This window comes from Chlamydomonas reinhardtii, chromosome 11 (assembly GCF_000002595.2).
Source record: "Chlamydomonas reinhardtii strain CC-503 cw92 mt+ chromosome 11, whole genome shotgun sequence".
NCBI lineage: Eukaryota > Viridiplantae > Chlorophyta > Chlorophyceae > Chlamydomonadales > Chlamydomonadaceae > Chlamydomonas > Chlamydomonas reinhardtii.
This window is the reverse complement of record NC_057014.1, coordinates 827,579-846,163: the sequence shown is the minus strand read 5'-3', so window position 1 is coordinate 846,163 and position 18,585 is coordinate 827,579. Positions and strand designations below refer to the sequence as shown.

General features: G+C 62.5%; 4 protein-coding genes across 4 annotated transcripts; 2 read left to right on the top strand and 2 right to left on the bottom strand.

The window, feature by feature from the left end:
- Positions 1-230: 230 nt before the first annotated feature.
- CHLRE_11g467649v5 (uncharacterized protein) lies at positions 231-8,300 on the bottom strand. The gene is made up of 12 exons (XM_043067400.1): positions 7,913-8,300; positions 7,734-7,830; positions 7,601-7,658; positions 6,423-7,427; positions 6,000-6,272; positions 5,619-5,786; positions 5,231-5,356; positions 4,748-5,068; positions 4,274-4,554; positions 3,951-4,152; positions 3,409-3,705; positions 231-3,171 (listed from the first exon to the last, which is right to left on the bottom strand). The coding sequence occupies exons 1-12, from the start codon at positions 7,956-7,958 to the stop codon at positions 2,248-2,250; spliced, it is 3,798 nt and encodes a 1,265-aa protein (XP_042919399.1). The 5' UTR covers positions 7,959-8,300; the 3' UTR covers positions 231-2,247.
- A 978-nt stretch (positions 8,301-9,278) lies between these two features.
- On the bottom strand, positions 9,279-12,257 carry CHLRE_11g467648v5 (uncharacterized protein). Its single transcript, XM_001698753.2, has 4 exons — positions 11,585-12,257; positions 11,103-11,305; positions 10,555-10,693; positions 9,279-10,314 (listed from the first exon to the last, which is right to left on the bottom strand). Exons 1-4 carry the CDS (start codon positions 11,772-11,774, stop codon positions 9,842-9,844), a joined length of 1,005 nt encoding a protein of 334 aa, XP_001698805.1. The 5' UTR covers positions 11,775-12,257; the 3' UTR covers positions 9,279-9,841.
- A 162-nt stretch (positions 12,258-12,419) lies between these two features.
- On the top strand, positions 12,420-16,773 carry CHLRE_11g467647v5 (uncharacterized protein). The gene is made up of 9 exons (XM_043067399.1): positions 12,420-12,660; positions 12,937-13,159; positions 13,517-13,605; positions 14,151-14,244; positions 14,558-14,658; positions 14,843-14,888; positions 15,135-15,277; positions 15,480-15,545; positions 15,812-16,773. Exons 1-9 carry the CDS (start codon positions 12,604-12,606, stop codon positions 15,935-15,937), a joined length of 945 nt encoding a protein of 314 aa, XP_042919398.1. The 5' UTR covers positions 12,420-12,603; the 3' UTR covers positions 15,938-16,773.
- Positions 16,774-17,337: 564 nt separating this feature from the next.
- CHLRE_11g467646v5 (uncharacterized protein) lies at positions 17,338-18,570 on the top strand. The gene is made up of 2 exons (XM_043067398.1): positions 17,338-18,019; positions 18,080-18,570. Exons 1-2 carry the CDS (start codon positions 18,015-18,017, stop codon positions 18,474-18,476), a joined length of 402 nt encoding a protein of 133 aa, XP_042919397.1. The 5' UTR covers positions 17,338-18,014; the 3' UTR covers positions 18,477-18,570.
- Positions 18,571-18,585: the final 15 nt, after the last annotated feature.

Genomic DNA, 18,585 nt, shown 5'->3' with positions numbered 1-18,585 from the left:
GAGGGGATGCAGGGCGTTGCACGGGCGGTGGCTGCGGAGGACTTTCGCGGCGGCTGCAGGTCACGACGCAAGGAGCAGCAGCCCGGCTGGCAAGTGGTTGAGACTGCCGTTTTGGGGCTGAGCCCCGGGAGCGCAGCGACGCAGGGGGGAGGCGCGTCGGCCCCAACGAACACCCTGGCGTGTTCCTTAAAGGAAAGCGTGGAGCGCCAGTGGGGGGGGGAGCCGGGAGGCGGACCAGGGGAGGTAAGGGGAGGTACCACTTCCCACACACAGAGCTGCACTTGGCCAAGACTTAAGTGTGGTCCGGGCTCTCTAGCAGCCAGCCATGGAGCCGCTTAACCGAGCAGCCCGCGCCATTGCCGCCAGCGTTGATGGCGTCTTGCAAGACTCCAGTACGCTCCGTGCGATGGGACAGTCCCAGAAATGGTGCAGCAGCAGCGAGGGTGACGGTACCGCGGTGGGGAGCGAGGATGAGGAGGTCGCCCCCCCCCCCCCACACACGCACCTCTCAGGTCAGGTGTGCTGCTATGTGTGTGTGAGTTGCACTGCATGCCGACGCCGTCGACCGCCAGCCGTCACAGAACCTGCACGCAGTCGACCTATTAACTGCAGCGCAGCGTGCAGTCGTAAAACCTCGCGTTGAATCACGTCTGCTACTCCGAACTGGAAGAGCAAGAAGGCCGCTGTGCGCCATATCTGGTTACAGCTCAACCGTCTCCGGTCTTTGCCGGCCAGCTATTCGCGACTACAACGTCTCATGGTGTCGAGCACATCCGCGTTCGCGTTTCGAAAGCACTTCGCTACTTTGCTAGGCGCAGGCAGGGGCAGGACCTCCCCTCCTCCAGCATTTGCCTGGTATGGGCCTTCCGCGCCCATGACCGGGCCTGCTGTTATTGGCCAGGAGCTTCCTCCCGGTGTTCAATCCTTTCATGCCATAAATCTGTAAGCTCAAAATCCAGCTCACTGCCGTCACGTGGCCCACCCCTCCACCTGCTTCAACTCATGCAGCGTCTCGGAGCGCGTGTCACACTCCCTTTGCTTCCCTGCGACAATCGGAACCCCACAAACGTTTTCAGCAAATATCATCAAACGGGTGCATTTCTCGCGTGTCATTACCTAGTGCTCGCATGTGTCAACTCTGTCCGCGCCGTACAGGGTCGGCGGTTGCACGCCAGCTTTATCGCACTTTGTCCGTTGTTCATCTTACTCGTGTGCTCACATCCGCTCCCACACTCTCCCTCGCGTGTCATACGGCGCAACCCTCTCCTACTGCAGTCAGACTCTCCTGCATGCCGGCGGCGAGCTTCGATAATGTGACACACGCCTGTTCCCGTCCGATATCAAACGTACACTGTGCTTACTTGTAATCCTGTAGTCTTCAAGTCACGCATGCTTTCCACGCCACACCTCCAATCCGCTGCTTCCTTACGCCACGATCTGGCAGTTGGGGCAAAATGCATAATGCCCGGCTGACGTGTGCCCCGATGCAGCCGCCCCCTCCCATTGGCTGCTTACCGCGAGCCGTCTCGTCAAAAAATCGTTCACATTGCAACCCACAGGCAGATATACAAAACCGATAACACAAACAACCCGCGTTCTATTCCGTAGAAAACGATGGTTCAGTACGTACACACAAGTGCTGATCTGATAAAGATGGCGCCTAAATGGGCAGCTTCTGCCAAAGACGCGAGTGGGCAGGGCCCATACTGATTGCTGCGCACTACAGCAGCTTGCCTCACAAAGGAGAGCGCCCTTCTTCCTACATGTTCCTGACGATACAGTCCGCGGCCTGCAAGCGAGCCAGGAGCACCGTCACAAACACTGCGCGGCTTGCGAAGCCGCACCTGCATGCGCGCTGAGCCCCACAGCCTAGCGTTGATGGCTGCTGCTCACCTCCCTGCTAGCGTCGCCGTGACACTATCCGCCAGGCAACCGGGTGGTCAGTCGCCCCAGCCGCCAGCCAATGCGGTTCCAGCAAAAAGCTAAATGGCGTAAACCCGCGGACAAGCTCCACGAGAGCTACCGCAATGCCGAGGCCGTCGCCCACTCAAGCGGCCAGGCTCTAGTACTCAAGAAGCTAGGCTGCGCCCTGCAACAGAACGCGCTTTTGTGTTTGCGGGTTGCCCCGCCTATATCACAGATGCCTGCATGTGCGTGGGGAATGGCTGGCTGCAGCGAAGCCGGCTGGCTTTCCACCGCCCTCCACCGAACCTGCTCTGGCGTCTCTCTGGCGCGCAGACCGGCTGTCTAAGCCAGCGCGAACTGCACGACGCGCTCCAGGTCGTCATCGCTGACCACCTCCTCGTCGTTGCCGTGCTGGCTGGCCAGCACCGCCGCCTGCTGCGCCGCCGCCTGCGCCTGCAGCGCCGCCAGCATGCCGGCGGAGCGGCTCAGCCCCAACACGTCGTACATCTGTTGCTGCAGCAGCAGGTTGCCGCCGGGCATGGCGCCCAACGCCTCCGCCGCCTCCACCGCCGCGGTCACCGCCGCCTCGTCCATCGCCGAACCCGAGCTCGTGGTGCGGTCCGCAAGCGACGCACCCGCACCCGCGCCCGCGCCCATGCCCGCACCCGCGCCGCCGGCGAGAGCCAGAGCGCTGAGCTCAGAGAAGGGGCTGGAGGCGGACCAGCCCGCCAGGGCCGCCAGCTCCATATCGAGGTCAAGGTCCAGAGCAGGGCCGGCGGGCGTGGCCAGGGAGGAGAAGGCGCTGGCGGCGGCGGCCGCGGTGCTCGGGAACAGCGGCCCCAGGCCCAGGGCCGCGGCCAGGGCCTGCGCCGCAGCCGCCTGCTGCTGCTCCTGCTGCTGCTGCGCAGCCAGCGCCGCGGCGGCGGCGGTGGAAGGCGCAGCGGCCGCCGCAGGCTGCGGCGAGGGCGCGACCACCGCGGCGGGCGGCGGCGCTGCGGCGCCGGCGGCGGAGCGCTGCGGCAGGCCCACGTAGCGCCAGTCCCAGTCGTCCAGGGACGAGGCGATGCGGCCCACCAGGTTGGATCCGCGCTCGGCCAGGGTGCGGCCCATGGACTCCCAGTCGGCGAAGCCCACGTCCACCACGTTCCAGCCGCGGTCCTGCAGCAGGCGCCGGCGCACCGCGGTGTCGCCCAGCGAGCGCTGCGGGTCGTTGGAGGCGTAGTGGTGCGAGCCGTTCACCTCCACGGCGGTGGGGCGCGCGTTCACCTGCAGGCGGCGCCGCGACAGAAGGTTAGCCACGCGGAGGTGTCAGCCACGGACAGGGCTGAATCGCTGCGCTCCGGGGGCTCAGCCCAAAAAGCGAGCCTCAGCGTTATGCCTTCCTCGTTTTAAATGGTCCACAGTACATACATCAAACCCCGGTCAGGAGGGGGGCCAAAGGGTCTACAGGCACGCACGCCCTCGCCACGCCACATTGCACCGCACTTGCAGCGCTAAGCGCACCTGCAGGCCGATGTCGACCGAGAAGTGCTGGTCGTCGGTCATCCACTCCAGCGCGTGCGGCACGCCCGCCACCGCCAGCGCGCCCGACACCTCCTGGTGGAAGCGGCTCACGTGCACGTCGCGCGCCGACGCCGCCCACATGCTGGCGGCCACGGTGTGCAGCGGCTCGGGCAGGCACGGCAGCAGGCTGCGCGAGCCCGCGGCGGGGTCGGCGGCGGCCAGCGCCTGCAGCTTGCTCAGCGGCATGCCGGCGGCGCGCGCCAGGTGCGAGTGGAACATCAGCTGCGCGTGGTAGGCCTGAGAGGCGGCGGGGCGGCGACATGCGCATGTCAGCGTACGGAAGCGCATTTCGCCGGGCGCCGACGGACTAATACAGTAAGGCTGTGGCAGTCAGACAGGCCCGGTGTACGGTCTGCCTGTGGAGCTGGGAGAGCGGTGTGCGCAAGCAGCTCGTTCCTCGATTATTGATTGGCATGAGCATTTACATGGGTTCGAGTCCTTGTGGCCCCATAACTCCTTTAATTCGTTGATTGGTTCCTCACCTGGTGCATGCCCTCGGGCGAGATGTCGGGCAGGCGCGTGAGGCAGGCGCAGAAGGCCGCCCACAGCCCCTCGTCCATGCGATCCATCACCGCCACCGCCCACATGCTGTTGCACAGCTCCTGCTGGCTCATGCGCGGCATCAGCGCCACCACGTGCCGCAGCAGCGGCGCCGCGGCCTCGGCCGGCAGCGAGTGGCCCATCCTGTGGCAGGGGCGCGGTATTACTTCATCACAAGCAGCTCAGCACGGACTGGCCAGTTATACTAACGGTACTAGCAGAGAGGCGGCTCAGCAGCCGACGGGGGCAGGACCATGCGACTCACCGTGCGACGGCCCAAAGCGCGTTGGCGACGTTCTGCGGCTCGCAGCCGTCCGCCTCCGCGCCGCCCTCCTCCAGCGCCGCCACCAGCCGCCGCAGCATGGCGTCGAACAGCGCCTGGTCGTAGTGGCGCAGGCTGGCCGCCGCCCACAGCGTGACGCTGCAGTTCTGGGCGTTGAAGGCGCCGGTGGGCGCCAGAGCCGCAGCCTGACGGGCCAGCGCCTCGAACAGGCGCGGCTGGGCGTGGCCGGCGGTGGCCATGGCCCAGGCAAGGTTGGACAGGCCCTGGCAGGAGGAGAGGGAAGGGAGAGGAAAGGGCGGGTGGGTGGGATTTGCAAGGTTAGAACATTGGGAACAGGATGGGTAAGTGGATGGGTAAAAGGTGAGTGCCCTGTGCTTGCAGCAGTGCTGAAGGGCCCCAGAGGCTCCGGCCCCAGGACCATGTAGGTACCGTAGGTGCTCCCTCAGCGCTGCCCACCTGAGCCGTGAAGCCGTCAATCTTGTGCAGCGCCGCGGCGGCCAGGGCTTGGAACAGCTGTGGGCTGTGGAAGCCAAGGCGCGCGAAAGCCCAGGCGGTGTTGGAAAGGCCCTGCGGCTCGAACGACGGCAGCTTCTCCAGCGTCTGCGCCGCCCAGGCCGACAGCATGCGCGGGTCGCGGTGGCCCAGCGTGGCGCAGCCCCACAGGATGTTGGACAGGTTCTGCGGCGACAGGCGGTCCAGGCCGCGGGCCAGGCACTCGTTCACCAAGGCCGCCAGGAAGGGCGGCTGGTAGTAGCCCAGTGAGGCCATGGCCCACACCTGTTTGAAGAAATCCGAGGGACACGTCACGGAATCCGCGTCAGTAGCGAGCAAGCCACGGACGGATGGCGCTGCAAACGGGACAGCCCAACTCTCCTGCTTACCCTCCCCGCTCCTCCCCTCCCCTGCCCTCGGCCTCTCCCCTCCCCCGCTGCTGCTCACCAGGTTTGCCAGCGCCTGCACGTCGAAGGCGCCCAGCTGGCGGCCGCACTGCGCCACCACACGGTCCAGGAACAGCTCGTCCACGTGCCCCACCGCCGCCAGCGCCCAGGCCACGTTGCTGATGCCCTGTGAGGTGATTGTGCGGTGTACCGTGGTTGTGATGGTGATTGCGGTGAGTTGTTGTTGTTGTTGTTGTTGTTGGTGGTGGTGTGGTGGTGGTGTGGTGGTGGTGTGGTGAGGGTGGGATTGAAGAGCTGGCATGCTGGCAAGGTGCACGGCATTGCAAGCGCTCGCAACCCATGCAGGCACCGTGTAACCTAGGCGTCAGCGCCGGGCCAACAGGGGTAGCAACTCTGGCCAGGCTGATGTTCCTCCGTTACTGGCGCACCTGGGGCAGGAAGGCGGGCAGCTTGGTGCGCGTCTCGACCATCAAGGACTCCAGCACGTCGGGCCGGTGGCGCAGGCCCATCTTGCCCAGCGCCCACAGCACGTTGGACAGCTCCTGCTCCTTGAACAGCGGCGCGATGCGCTGCGCCTGGCTGGCAACCACGTGCAGCTGCGGAAGGCGGCGGGACGAGGCAGCGCAAGAACAGGTGCGTAGGTAAGCGTCAGGCGCCCGGCAACATGCCTCCCACCCAGCCACCATCGCCCATCCAGCACTCTCCAGTCGCTGCCAGCCCTGCACGACCCCAGCAGCCCGCAGAAACCTACCACCGCCGCCACGCCGCCAACAGTCCCCGGCCCTTTGCAAACACAGCCGCCCACCCACCATATGCTCGTCGCGGTAGCCTAGGCTAGCGAAGGCCCACACGATGTTGGCCAGCTCCTGCGGCTTGAACTCGCCCACACGCGCCACCACGTAGCGCGCCGCGGCCGCCAGCAGCGCCTCGTCAACGTGGTGCATGTACACAAAGCTCCACACCAGGTTGGACAGGTTCTGCGGGGAGAACTCGCCCATGCGCCGGAGCGCCGCCGCCGCAATCACGGTGGGCAGCGAGGTGCCGGCGGCTGGGACGTACTTAAGCTTGCCGAACGCCCAGGCCTGCGCAAAGCAAGTTGACAACCGGTCTTCTTGTTGTAGATGGGGTTACAATCCCAGTAACGTCAGTGGACCTCTCCCTTATCAACCCGCTCGCACCTCCCGCTTGCGCTACCTGCTGACGCGCCACCGCACCGCAGCACACCCACCCACCGAGTTGGCCAGCCCGCGCGCGTCAAAGCTGTTGATCTGGTTTATCATCAGCGCCGCCAGGTGGTCAAGCAGCAGCCGCCCCGCCGCATCCACGTGCAGATCGCCCGGCAGCACGCCGCCGGCACCCGACCCGCCCTGACCCAGATGGGCCAGAGGGCCGGAGCCGTCGCTGCTGAAGCCGTTGCCGTTGCCATTGCTGACCGCAGGCGGCGGAGGAGGGGGCGGCGGCGGCGGCGCGCCGGCGTAGCCACCGTAGCTGCTGCCCGCCATGCCACCGGGGCCGGAGGCAGCGGCCAGTTTGGGCACACGCGCCAGCGCGGTAGAGATGTTGAAGTAGTCAAAGTGCGCGCCGCGCGACTGGACGAGGGCCAGCAGCTCCTCGGTATTACGGCAGGCCATGATGTGCTTGTTGAGCTGGATGGAGCTGCTGGCGGCGCCGCCGCCGCGGCCGCCCGCGCCGCTGCTGCTGCGGCGCTGCTGGTGGTGCGGATGATGCGGAGGCAGCTGCTGCACGTGCGGCTGAGGCGCCGGCATGGGCGGCGTATGCGGCTGGGGCTGGTGCGCCTGAGAGGCCACCGACGCGCCCGCAGGCTCCAGCATTGCGTCGTCCACAGCGACTGCGCTGCCGGACGCCTCCGAGGACCCCGAGGAGCGCAGCGCGGACGAAGGTGACGCGGTGGCGTCCATGTCACCCTTCCCGCCGGTGGCTGCGGCGCTCGCGCGCGACTGCTGCTTAATCAGGTCCGCGATGGCCGGCAGCGTCGCCGCCGCAATCGAGGTGGGGATGGTGGGCCCCTGCATCGAGGGGCTCATGCCCGCCGCAGCCGTGGTGGTGCCGAGCGGGATCGCCAGAGCCGGCCATGCCGTGCGCGTCAGGTCTGCTGCTGTGGCAGCGGCCGGCACGCCTAGCGTGGCAAGGGGCTTCTGCAGCGGCTGCGCAAGGTGCGACAGCTTGTGTGTCCATTGCCCCAGCGTCTGGCCAGCCGCCGAGTCGCGAGGCAGCTTCTGGTGGGGGAAGAAATGGCAGGAGGAGGCGCAGCTGTCGGCCAAGAGTTCGGGTGTCCTGCCCGTCCTTCGGTGTACCGCTGGGACGCAACAGGCGTAAGCTTAGGGAGCCCCCCCAAAACATTGGGGTTATGTAGTTCCCGAGTTGAGAGGCTTGCGCGAGCATCGCTTACCTGGTGGCGCACGCCCGACGCAGCCATTGACGACCCGGCCATGGGCACGCCAGAATGCCTGCGTTCAGTCAGCCAGTAAAGTAGATGCTCAACATTGTATCAATCCATAACAGCGTGCCTATCCTGGCCTTACCTGGGGCTGTCGGCCGAGTCGCGAGAGACAATGGGCAGTATATCATGGGTAACCTCGGGCAGCGCACCCGCTGAGTTGACGGAAGCGCTCCATCCCTCTGCAGGCAGCAACGCGCAGCCTCGTCACGCTCGGCCTAGGGGTGCGGAGGTTTGCAGCTGCCGCATCCGAACACAACCCACCTCTCGCAAAAAGAGGCAAGCGCCTCAGCAGTTGTTTAGAGGCCATTGCAACCTAATGCTTCGTTCAACTGAAGCTCTGTCGGGTAAGCTCAGAAGTAAGCTCTTCAATCCTTGGCCCTGCTCCTCCTGCTCCAGGCGTCGGCCTTCGCTCTTGCTTCTAACTGTAAGCTAAACCAATCTAGCAGTTATACATTGTGCGCATTTGTCAGCTTAGCTTCCGCTGAGTGCCTGCAGCCTTCAGTCGTGATGTCTTTCGTCAGTGAAACTTGTGTGTATAGTAGCTGTGTTAGCTGGCTGTCGTGCATGTTTCAGGTGGTCTTGTTTGGATGTCGGGTGTGGAGCTGCAGAGGCGGGCCAAGCGCCCCAGCCGGCCCGCGCGAAATTGCACGGCATCATGACGAGAGCGGACCCTCGTCACCGCAGGGCGGTCAACCCTCCGCCTTCGACATAGCTGCGTGTTAAACATTTACGCTTTTTGAATACTGAGGATGCCTGCCGCGCCTCGCGGGCCGGCTCTGGTGTCAGCTTCCGTGAGTGTTCGTTCCGGAGGCCAGCACAACTGCGACGCCGGCCGCAGATTTAGCTCGAGAACGTAAGCTCAAACCCGCATTCGAGTATTACAGCAAGTGTACCGGCCAGTGGTGAAGTACAAACAGCTGCCAACCGTCCTCCAGATGCCGTAGGCCCCCATCCATGACGGTCCAGTTATGCCTGCTTGGACATCAGTCGCAGTAGAGAAGCGCACATCTCGTGCCCTTCATTGGTGTTGCGAGGAGTTGCCCGGCTGTGACTGGGTCATGGGGGCTAGCACGCGGCCCCTCTCGGCCCCTCGGCGGCAGCAGCGAACCAAACGGGCTGCGACTGGAGCACAATTGGAAGGCCCGGTTCGATGCGCCCGGCACCACAGGAACGTGCAAAAGAACAGGGCAGTTTCCTCGCGTGCCTACTTCACGCCTGCACTGTGTGGCACCGCCATCCGCCACCGCCACCGCCACCGCCATCTGTCATCCCTCCGAACGGATAGGCCAAAGCCACCGCGACACACCTCCCCGTATCCGAGGAACCCTTGGCGCCATGCCATACGGGTCACATGCGTGCGGTACGGCACGTCGGCACGGTACTGGGGCAGTCGTACAACGGGGGTGGGGCATGGGGGTGGGGCGAGCATGCGGCGTGTCAAGGTGTCTTTTCATGGGGTTGCTCTTTCCCCATAGCCCCCTGTGCCTGGCTGTGCTGCACCTGCCTGCCCATGCCCACCACACCTGATGAGACCTCTCATTATTGACGAGTGTTGCGGAACTAACGCGTACGTAGACCAGAGCGGAAGGCGGATTGGTCAAATGCACACCCACGCACAACGCTTCCCTGACAACCATAATTACAATCAGGCAGAACGCGGCCTTTGCCGTCAGGTATAAGTGCAATGGTACTCCTGCACCACGCACCAAAACACGCAGCGCTCAAAATAAACATTTTGCTTGGCACCGTCTTGCAGTTGAGAGCCCTTACACCGCATCCATGCGACAAGGCCACACAGCCTTGTTCCAATGCTTTATTACTGCATCGCATGAGCTGTACATAAATGCCCAACCACATCGTACCGGTACATATCGTCGACCGCATACATCAATCCTGCACATGCGCCGTCGCAGTGACGCCCTGCATACCTCCTCTCGTGCACACATTCTCCCTGTCATGCAACGGAAAGATCAGGCCGTGCCACCGCTGCGTTCATCAGCCTCTCCACAGGCAACTCCAACGTATCAAGACAACCCCAATCAATGGCAGTGCGCAATGTCTAGGGGACTCCGGACAGACCCACGGATGCCCAGTTCCTTGCCTGCGAACGAAGACATGACTATAAAGGTCTTTCCCTTTCAAGCCCGAAAACCTACCTCCGCCACCACCTCTCCGTGGTCCACTTTATTACTACTCGGGTGGCACCGGCAGCCGCGCCAGGACCACCACTATAAGCGCACCCGCCGCCGCACCCCACAGCCAAGACATGGCCGGAGCCTTCAAAGCTGCCATGAACCCGCCCACCCCGCTACCGCCCCCCGCCGCCCCTAGCCCCAGCGCCCCTGCCCCCGCAACCCCCGCCAGCTGCTCTCCAGCCCCCGCCAGCACCCAGCCCGGCAGCAGCTTTGTGAGCACGGCAGCGCCCGCCGCGCCCGCGCCGCCAGCCGCCGCCGGCATGTACGGCACGGGCGCCGCCAGCAGCGCAGGAAAAGTGAACTGTACGGCAAGTGCAGCGCCCATGATCCAGCGGAGCGAGGGGCGGGCGGAGAGTGCCAGCGCCGCCAGTGCCACGCCCGCCACACCGCCGGAAGCCGCCACGCCCAGCAGCGCCGTACCGACTTTGGCTTTGGCGCCCAGGGCGTAGACGGCAGCCATGTTGGCTCCTGCGGTGCGGGAGAGCATTGTTGGTGTGTGCATGCATGGGCGCGAAGCGTAAGCGCGATGGAGGACACCGTCCATCGTCCTCCCCGCACTACCCTCCTGTGACCCGGCATTGCCACCCGCCCATTCCTCTCTTCCCCACGTCACTACTCCCCTACCACGCTTCCTGCTCCCCACCCGCTGCCCGCTCCCCGCTCCCCGCCCGGCGCCCAAGCCACTCCTCGCGCGCATCACGTACGCACCCAGCGCGCACACGACGTAGGTGAACCACACGCCCGGCCCCGTGACCTCGCGGCGCAGTGCACTTCCGAAGATCCACAGCAGGAACATGTTGCGGCTGAGGTGCGCCACGTTGGCATGCACGAAGGAGCTGGTGGCGAACTGCGGGCGGTGCGGGATGGTTGGGTGAAGGGGTGGGCGGGTGGGCGTTACGAGAACCAACTGTGCTGACTGCGCTGCAAGCTGCCGGAACAATTGGGTGGGTGGGTAGTCTGAACCCATGGAGAGCATACGTTACGGAGCGGTGTGGCAGTGGGCGGGCGAGATTTGCAGGCATGGGTGGTCAAAGCGGGCGAGTATCTAAAACGATACACAGCAACGGGTGGGTGCAGGCCTGCAAGTTGCAGTGAGTTGTAAGGCAGTCCCCACATCACCACATATGTTGGTCCCTCATCCCCGACGCCACCTCCCACGAACCTTCACGCGCGGTCGATCAAGCCCGATAGCCGCAGCTTGTCGCAACTAGCTGCCTCAGGTTCCTGCTAGCCGCAACCACCACTACTGCGCCCACCTGCCACCAGGCGCCGTTGGCGTTGTAGAGGGCCAGACCAGCAATGGGCGGCAGCTTGGCCAGGGCCGCCCCGGCGAAGATGAGGGCGTTGACCGCGATGAGCGCTGCCAGGCCCCGGCTCATGTCCAGAGATGGGCCATCCGTGTTGCTAGGCTGGGAGGCAGCTGCCGCCGGCTTCCCGCCGGGGCCGCGCGCGGGGGGGCCTGCGGTGGGAACGGGCGGGCCGGGAGGCGGGTGGGTGGGTGGGTTAAAGCGGACTGGTTAGATTGGGGTACCGAGATCAATGTGGATTGGGGACAGCCCGGGGGCACACCAAGATGCCAAAGCCACCGGCAGGAGGTGGAAATGGTTAGGGACTTCAGGTTTTGCCCGATTTGGGTCTGTGTGGGACCGTCCGCGGCCTCGAGTGCGGAGTTCTGCCGACAGGCCGCGTGGGGCCCGGGCACGCCTGATCGCGCCCCAACGACGCTCGGTGGACTCACCAGACCACGGTGTAGTTGTCAGGTTGTTGCCCGAAGCGCGGATCGGCAGCGGCCGCCGAGGCAGCACCGCCGAACTCGCGCGAATTCGGGCATCGCCGCGTTCTGACGCAACCAGCCGACGACACGCCGAGCGCCGGCTACCGCGCTGGAGCTGTGCGCTGCGCTGCACTAGGCATCCATTGGAATGCATATCGACCGATTCGCGATGGCGGCAAGCGTGGAAACTGAGGTGCGGTTGCCGCAGTAGTTGCACCCTTTGCACTATGCGATTGCTTGCTGCCTTAATTGAGCGTTTTGCAGATGTTGCTAAAGAAGTACAGTATTTGCAGGCAGTATGTATCACGTATACAGTCGCTCGCTCAGAGAGTAACTCACTCAATATGTTATTTAGATACCCAATATTGCATTGGAATGTATCCCGGGGCAAAATGTGAGGGTCTGCCAACCGGCAATTTCGCGACCGAGGTCCCTCGAGGAGCCATTGTTTCAAGCCGTGATTGATGCCGTGTCCACTGTCAGCTATAAGGATGGGAATTCAAGCTTTGCGAGGGCTAAAAGCAGCTCTTCGTGCACAATGTCGGGGGATGTCGCTGCATTTCGCGAGCTCGGCGAGCAGGCAGGCCGCGCCAGGGCTTAAAACAACAATTCATGACATATATATGTCATGTATAAGCATTAGGCAAGGTTTGGTCTTTGGACGGTGCGGCGTGTATGGGCACGCCCCGAGTGAACCCGGGTTGCGCTCGCGCTAATCCGTGGAGACCGCGAGCCCGATGGAGACAGCCGCACACGAAGCTGGAGGCAGAACATTTCCATTTCAATCACTGTTTGTTTTCTGAACGTTGGGTCCTACTTTGAGACTTGCAATAACACGAGGAAAGCCCTCGCATATTAACGAAACCAGCCAGGAGGGCTTTTTAAAGTACATGACGTAACTGTATTGCTGCTAAACGTCGCTATTACCTGCCGAGTTGCCAAAGAAGCAAAAAGGGCCCCGGCACAAGGTTGTCTGAGCTAAAATGGAGGTGGACGGCACGCGGCAGAGCGCTTCGGGGCTAGAATGGAAGCTTCACCCGGTAAGGGCGCATGGTATTGGGCCAAAATTGCAAAACGGCGCACAAAAAACTTGCCAGAGATCCCGCTCGTGTCGCTTACACCTGCGGGCTCTACTGTCAGTGCATTCTTTACTGGGCAAATGGCGGGGCAACCGGACTCGTTTTGCCCCTCGTTGCGCTGCGCCTGACACTGCGCGGGCCTTGGGGTCCCTCCTTCGTGGCGACCCTAACCGCGCTCGCTCTCCCCTACGCGCTCCCCCACCTCCGCACCCTCCCTGCCTCTCACACGCGCAACAGCTGGTGCTCATCAACATCAGCGACCACCACACGCGGACGCGCGCCAACACCCCCGGCGCCACGGCGCCAGGCGTGCCGGCCCCAGCAGTCATGGGCTGTTTGCTTGGCAGCCAGAGCGGACGCAGCGTGGACATTCGCAACAGCTTCGAAGTCCGCTACGCCGCCGGTCCGGACGGCACCCTAGACATTGACATCACTTATCTGCTGAAGAAGCAGGAGCAATGTGAGCCAGGCGTGGCAGTACTGGGTAGTTTGATTTGGGCGCTGGGGTTGGCGGGATGGTTTGCTGCCGTGGCAGGCAGGGCCGTGGGGTTCTACGGTATATGTGTGCGGTTGCATGTGTATGGGGTGCTAGGCTAGGTGCTGTTGCAGTGGGCCAAGACATCAGCGATGATTCGGCGACGCAGCTGTGAAGCACGGACGCAGCTGCGGGGCACGTTTGCCGTCTTGCCACTCGCGCATGTGCATATGCCGTCCTGATCCTCCTCTTCGTCACGCAACACACATGTATTCCTTTGTGCTGTCTCCACACCAACACATGTGTATGTACACGCACATGTGTGTGATCCTGTGTCCACAGACAAGCAGGTGTTTAAGAACCTTGATGTGGTGGGGTGGTACGCCACCGGGGCAGCCATCACGGAGGGACACCGCCTGGCGCATCGCAAGGTGCGTGAGGACAGCAGGGGCCCAGCAGTGGCAGGGGCAGGGGGCAGCAGGGGGGGGCGGAGGGGGGGGACAGTGGCGAGTGTGGAGAAGGCAGGGGGAAGTAACAGGGTGTGGAGAGGGTAGGGGGCAGGGGTGGAGGGGGCAGTGGCAGAGGCTGGAGACAGAGGATGGGCAGGGCTTTGACCTGGTCTAGAGTACAGGGGCGGCTGAGAGATGATAAGACAGGACTGCGCACAGGCGGGCACGAAACGACGTGGGGAGGATAATGTGCATGGTATGGATGTATGATGTGGATACCTTAAGCAAAGGGCGTGAGGAGAGAGGCGTGATCAGAAGGTTGATGGGAATCTTCTCACCACACGCTTTGGCGCAAGCGAACGCGACTCGGTCGCGCTCGTCATGTGAGGCTATGCTCCATCACTTCTCCGCCCTCCCTCCCCCTCTCTCCTCCCCTCCTTCACTGGGCTCGGGCGTATAATCCCCCCTCACCTATCGCCTACTCCTAACTAGGCATGCCTGGATTCCCTGCCCCCCACCCTAAACAGATCTCCGAGGTGGTTGAGAGCCCCGTGTTCCTGCTGCTGGACCCCGCGGTGGACCACACACGCAAGGACCTGCCCGTCAGCCTGTACGAGACGGGTGAGGAGGGGGCAGGGTGCGGCAGGAGGGGAAGGCGGAGAAGGGGCGGTGGAGCATGGCGGGGGCCTCGGGGCGCGGTGTCAAGGCACGACGTCCTGGGACATAGATGGTGGGGAGGATTTGGGGCAGCATGACTGCTTGCGGCATTGGACTTCCGGGGGGCCGTATGCGGAGTGTAAAGCTGAACCGGGGGCGAAGTCGGTCACGCGCCTTCCCCCTCTGTCCCTTCGTACTTGAGGTTTGATCACCCCGTTCTCCATTTAAGGCTGTTCCCTCCTACACCTTTCATGCACGGCACCGGCCCCTTACGCAGAGCTGCATCTGTCCCCGGAGACCGGCGCTCCCGGCATGGTGTTCGTCAAGTCGCCCTACAGCATCGAGACCAGCGACGCAGAGCGCATCGGTGTGGACCAGGTGGGCCGGGGGACCGGGTGGGTTGGGTGTGTGGGGGGGGGAGTTTGCGTGTGTACTTGTGTATGTGCGCTTGATGGATAAGATGAACACGGACATGAAGCTCATGTTGATGAAAGTTTGCGCATGCGCCGACCCCACCTCCTCATCCCCATCCCACCACGTCTCCTCCCCATCTTCCACACAGGTGGCGCGCATTCTGGCCGGCGGCAAGGCCACCGGGTCGGAGCAGCGTGAGTGAGAGGCCCTGCCATTGGTGTGTGTGTCAACAGTTATGGTTGTCTGCGCGGTACTGTACGGGTGCTGCCTGGCGCATTGTGTCAGCAGCTGTGTGCGCCGGCTCTGTGCTGTGCGGGCCTCTTCACGAGCCGGCCTAAACGGTACCCGACGGACGTGTCCCTGCATGCTTCTGCGTGCAGGGCTCAAGCGGCTGGCCAGTTCTCACTCGTGAATGTTCTCTTTGTTCCTCTTCTTTGCAGTGTCGGCCCAGCTGGTGTCGCTACACAGCGCAATTAAGATGCTGCTGGAGCGGCTGCGGGTAATCCACGGGGCCATGGGCAAGGTGGCGGGCGCGGACGGCGCGGCGGCAGAGGCGGCCTACCCGCACAGCCTGCTGCGACAGGTGCGGCGCGCGTTGTGGTGTGCGGACAGGTGTGGGATGAAAGCCGGGGGAACGCAGTGCCGACCCTCACCATTATGCCTTAACTCACACACGTGTGTCGCACCTAATCGTATACACAGTCCTTCACGTTCTCACGACTCTTTCCCCCTGTGCTCTTTCACACTTTGTGCTCCCCACCATGCAAACGCGAACATGCACACAGGTGTCCAGCCTGGTCCACAGCCTGCCCGCCTGCAACACGGATGCCTTCAACCGGGAGTACCTCACAGTGAGTGCAGGGAGAGACAGCTAGGGGCGGGGAGACGCAGCCGATGTGTGAATGTCCTATGGGCACGCCTGCCCCCTACACGGCGCCACACAACCCAACTCCACCCGCACCAATTCCATGCCTACTTACCCCAGCCTAGCCTACCACTCAACCCTACTATACTTCCTGCAGCCCCATCCCACCCACCCCCAACCAACCACCCAACAACCAAACTCAACAGCTCCACCAACCACCTCGACGAACCGGCTCAACCACCCACCGAACAGGAGTACAACGACACGCTGCTCACCCTCTACCTGGCCTCCATGACGCGCGGCACCCACGCCGCCAACGAGGTGGTGGACAAGTTCTGTCTCGCGTACGACAAGGCGGGCCGCCGCCGCGGGCTGTAAGCAGGAGCAGGAGCAGGAGCATTCACATGTTGAGTCCATGTGGCCCAGTACCATCTTCAGAGGCGGGCCGCTTCCGCGAACTCTAAGAGGCAGCAGCCAGCGGGATACTGGGGATTGAGGTGGTTACGACATTTAAAGCTTGAGTGCACTGGGTCTGCACTGCTGGGATGGAGGGGCACCAGGGCGCACAGCACGGGTGCATCCCGTGTAGCAGCAGGGCTGGTGAGCCGCTGGCGCGGGCTGAGAGGCGGCGGAGTTGTCGTGAGTGCGGGATGTGACCGGGAGACACGGATGCGCGGCGGTGCCTTCGGCCTGAGGCGTGCAGGGCAGCGGGATAAGGGAGCTGGTGGTGGGAGGCATGGGGCTACAGACTGGTGCGTGGGTGTTTTGGCAGGTGCACCCGCCCAGCAGGATTGCGAGTGAGATGCAAGGAAGTATGGAGTTGGACATATCGCGAACTGTCAATACTAGGTAGACGGCTCGCTGATTTCGGGTGCGTGCAGAGGCATAGCTCCAGACATATGCTTCGCTGGGGACCCAGCAAGGGACAATCAGTCATTCTGAGTAGCGGTAGGGGAGTAGGGTAGGGCGGCTGCACTAAGTGTGAGTTTCCGCGGCACCTACCCCTGCCCGAGATGAGCCCGTGGGCGTAGGAGTACCACTGTGAGTGCCGTATCCAGCCATGCCTGTTTGCCGTCTGCTTGAGGGTATGGGCATCAGTTGCACCCTACGGGACCTCGCCAACCTGCCTTGAACCCTGTCCCATCACACAGCCATGCCTGTGCAGACGCGCTACTGCCAAGTTCGTTGCCGGGGACGATAAGACATCATACGGTCAGCTCCAAGACATATCTGGGGTCGGTTGTACAGGCACGGCCCGCCATGCGTCCAGCCACGTCCCGTTGTCAAGCGTAAGCACAACCAGCACAGGACAAACACAAAAACAGCAGGAAATCCTCCAGCCAAAACACTCCTGAACACTCCTCACCCGTCCTCACTGCTGCGACCTACCACACTCACACACTGTGCTGTGCTATGCTTCCCAGCATTGACCGCTAAGGAGACACCGCCCGGCCTCAATTTCGAAAGTCACTGGGGGACAAATGTTCCATTGGTTTCGGGCAGGTCCAAGATTGGGCAGTGTTGGACTCACCCTAGCCCGGGAGAGGCACCCGGGTGGCTACGGATACGGTACGTAAGGGTGCCGGTGAAGCGGCGTCGTGAGGGACTACATGTATGCTAGGTGCATCTTTCAACAAGTGGGCCGTTTCGCTCTAGCTACCACACCGCTGTGTCAGCGCGCTGCACTCCAGCCAGCCATGTCAGCCCTCCACCCGCATCCAGCCTCCATCAGCCCCCAGTACTTGATTTCGTCATTACTTTTGGGCCTGGACATTCTTGCCAATCCTCTTTCTTCTACAACTTATCCACACGATCAGGGGGAGCACTATCGATTGTTGGAACTATGGACACATCCGCACTGCTTTCCCGCATCGTTTTGCTGCTCTCCGTCATAGGTGCAGCTCACGGCTCCATCGGCCATCATGGCCACCGCTGTTCCTTTCATTTTCAGGAGTATCTCCCGTCAGCATTTGAGCAGCTGTGGCTGAGCAACTCTCCCAGCTGGGGTGCTTCTGCGAAGGCGTTCTGCGATGCCGTCAAGTCTCAAGAAGCCATCATCAATCAGCTGCTGATTGAAGCTACTATCGAGAAGGTTATGCATCCAAGCACGGAGGAGGTTCCGCACGAATTTCTCAGCCGGTTCAAATATTTGCGGAACTGCTCTACTGGAACTCCTGGCACGTACAAGAGCACCATTATGTACTCGTATATTGAACCTCTGGCCACTTCTCTGAGACAGCCCGCGTCATTCTGTCTGGGCGGCGATATGCTGGGGCGAAATCATTACTTGTTGAGTTCCGGCTTTGACCCTACAGGAATTATAGCAAACATTACAGGGAGGGTGTTCATGTTTGATCTTGGTGCGTCAACCTGGGCTCAAGGCGCTGGCGGTTCGTCTCAGGACTTCTTCTATAACACCTACAAGGAGCATGGGCTTGAGATTAATCGAATGTTGATGTGGTGAGAATGCTTGGATGAAACTTGCCAAATCACCTGCGGTAACTTTGATACTGCATGCAGGGAGGTTACCAAGTACAACCCCGCGAAGTTGTTCGACGAAGTTCCGGACGAGGCGTTTCACGCTTATCAATACTTCAACATTCCTGCCAATCTCGAACCAGGCAACAAGAAGAACCCGCTGGAAATTTTACGGAAAATAGCTCATCCCGACGACTTCGTGTTGGTCAAGCTCGATATTGACAACTCGTCCCTTGAGAACGCCTACATTGCCCAACTACTGGCCGATCCCGCGCTTCTGTCGCTTGTGGATGAGATGTTTTTTGAGCATCATGTTAACTTCGAGCCACTTTGGCGAAACTGGGGTTCATCCGCAGACAAAAACCTATTCTTAGCTGACTCGTACAAGCTGTTCTTCTCGTTCCGGCAGAAAGGTGTACGCTTCCATGGCTGGCCTTAACCCGTGTGTCAGTTGACAGGACGCCACCCGGATACCATTCCTGGGTGAGAGCAGACTAGACCACCGAAATCGCGACATGTAACGTGTTACGTCTCTGACTTGTTCCTCG

Coding starts and splice junctions, on each gene's coding strand:
- CHLRE_11g467649v5 (XM_043067400.1), bottom strand. CDS start 7,958: ATGGCCTCTAAACAACTGCTGAGGCGCTTGCCTCTTTTTGCGAGAG. Junction 6,273..6,422: donor CGCGCGGGCTGGCCAACTCG/GTGGGTGGGTGT, acceptor TGCTTTGCGCAG/GCCTGGGCGTTCGGCAAGCT. Junction 5,069..5,230: donor TGCAGGCGCTGGCAAACCTG/GTGAGCAGCAGC, acceptor TTCTTCAAACAG/GTGTGGGCCATGGCCTCACT.
- CHLRE_11g467648v5 (XM_001698753.2), bottom strand. CDS start 11,774: ATGCATTCCAATGGATGCCTAGTGCAGCGCAGCGCACAGCTCCAGCGC. Junction 11,306..11,584: donor GACAACTACACCGTGGTCTG/GTGAGTCCACCG, acceptor TTCCCACCGCAG/GCCCCCCCGCGCGCGGCCCC. Junction 10,694..11,102: donor CCAACGGCGCCTGGTGGCAG/GTGGGCGCAGTA, acceptor CACCGCCCGCAG/TTCGCCACCAGCTCCTTCGT.
- CHLRE_11g467647v5 (XM_043067399.1), top strand. CDS start 12,604: ATGGAGGTGGACGGCACGCGGCAGAGCGCTTCGGGGCTAGAATGGAAG. Junction 14,245..14,557: donor CGTCAGCCTGTACGAGACGG/GTGAGGAGGGGG, acceptor CCCCTTACGCAG/AGCTGCATCTGTCCCCGGAG. Junction 15,278..15,479: donor CGCACAGCCTGCTGCGACAG/GTGCGGCGCGCG, acceptor ACATGCACACAG/GTGTCCAGCCTGGTCCACAG.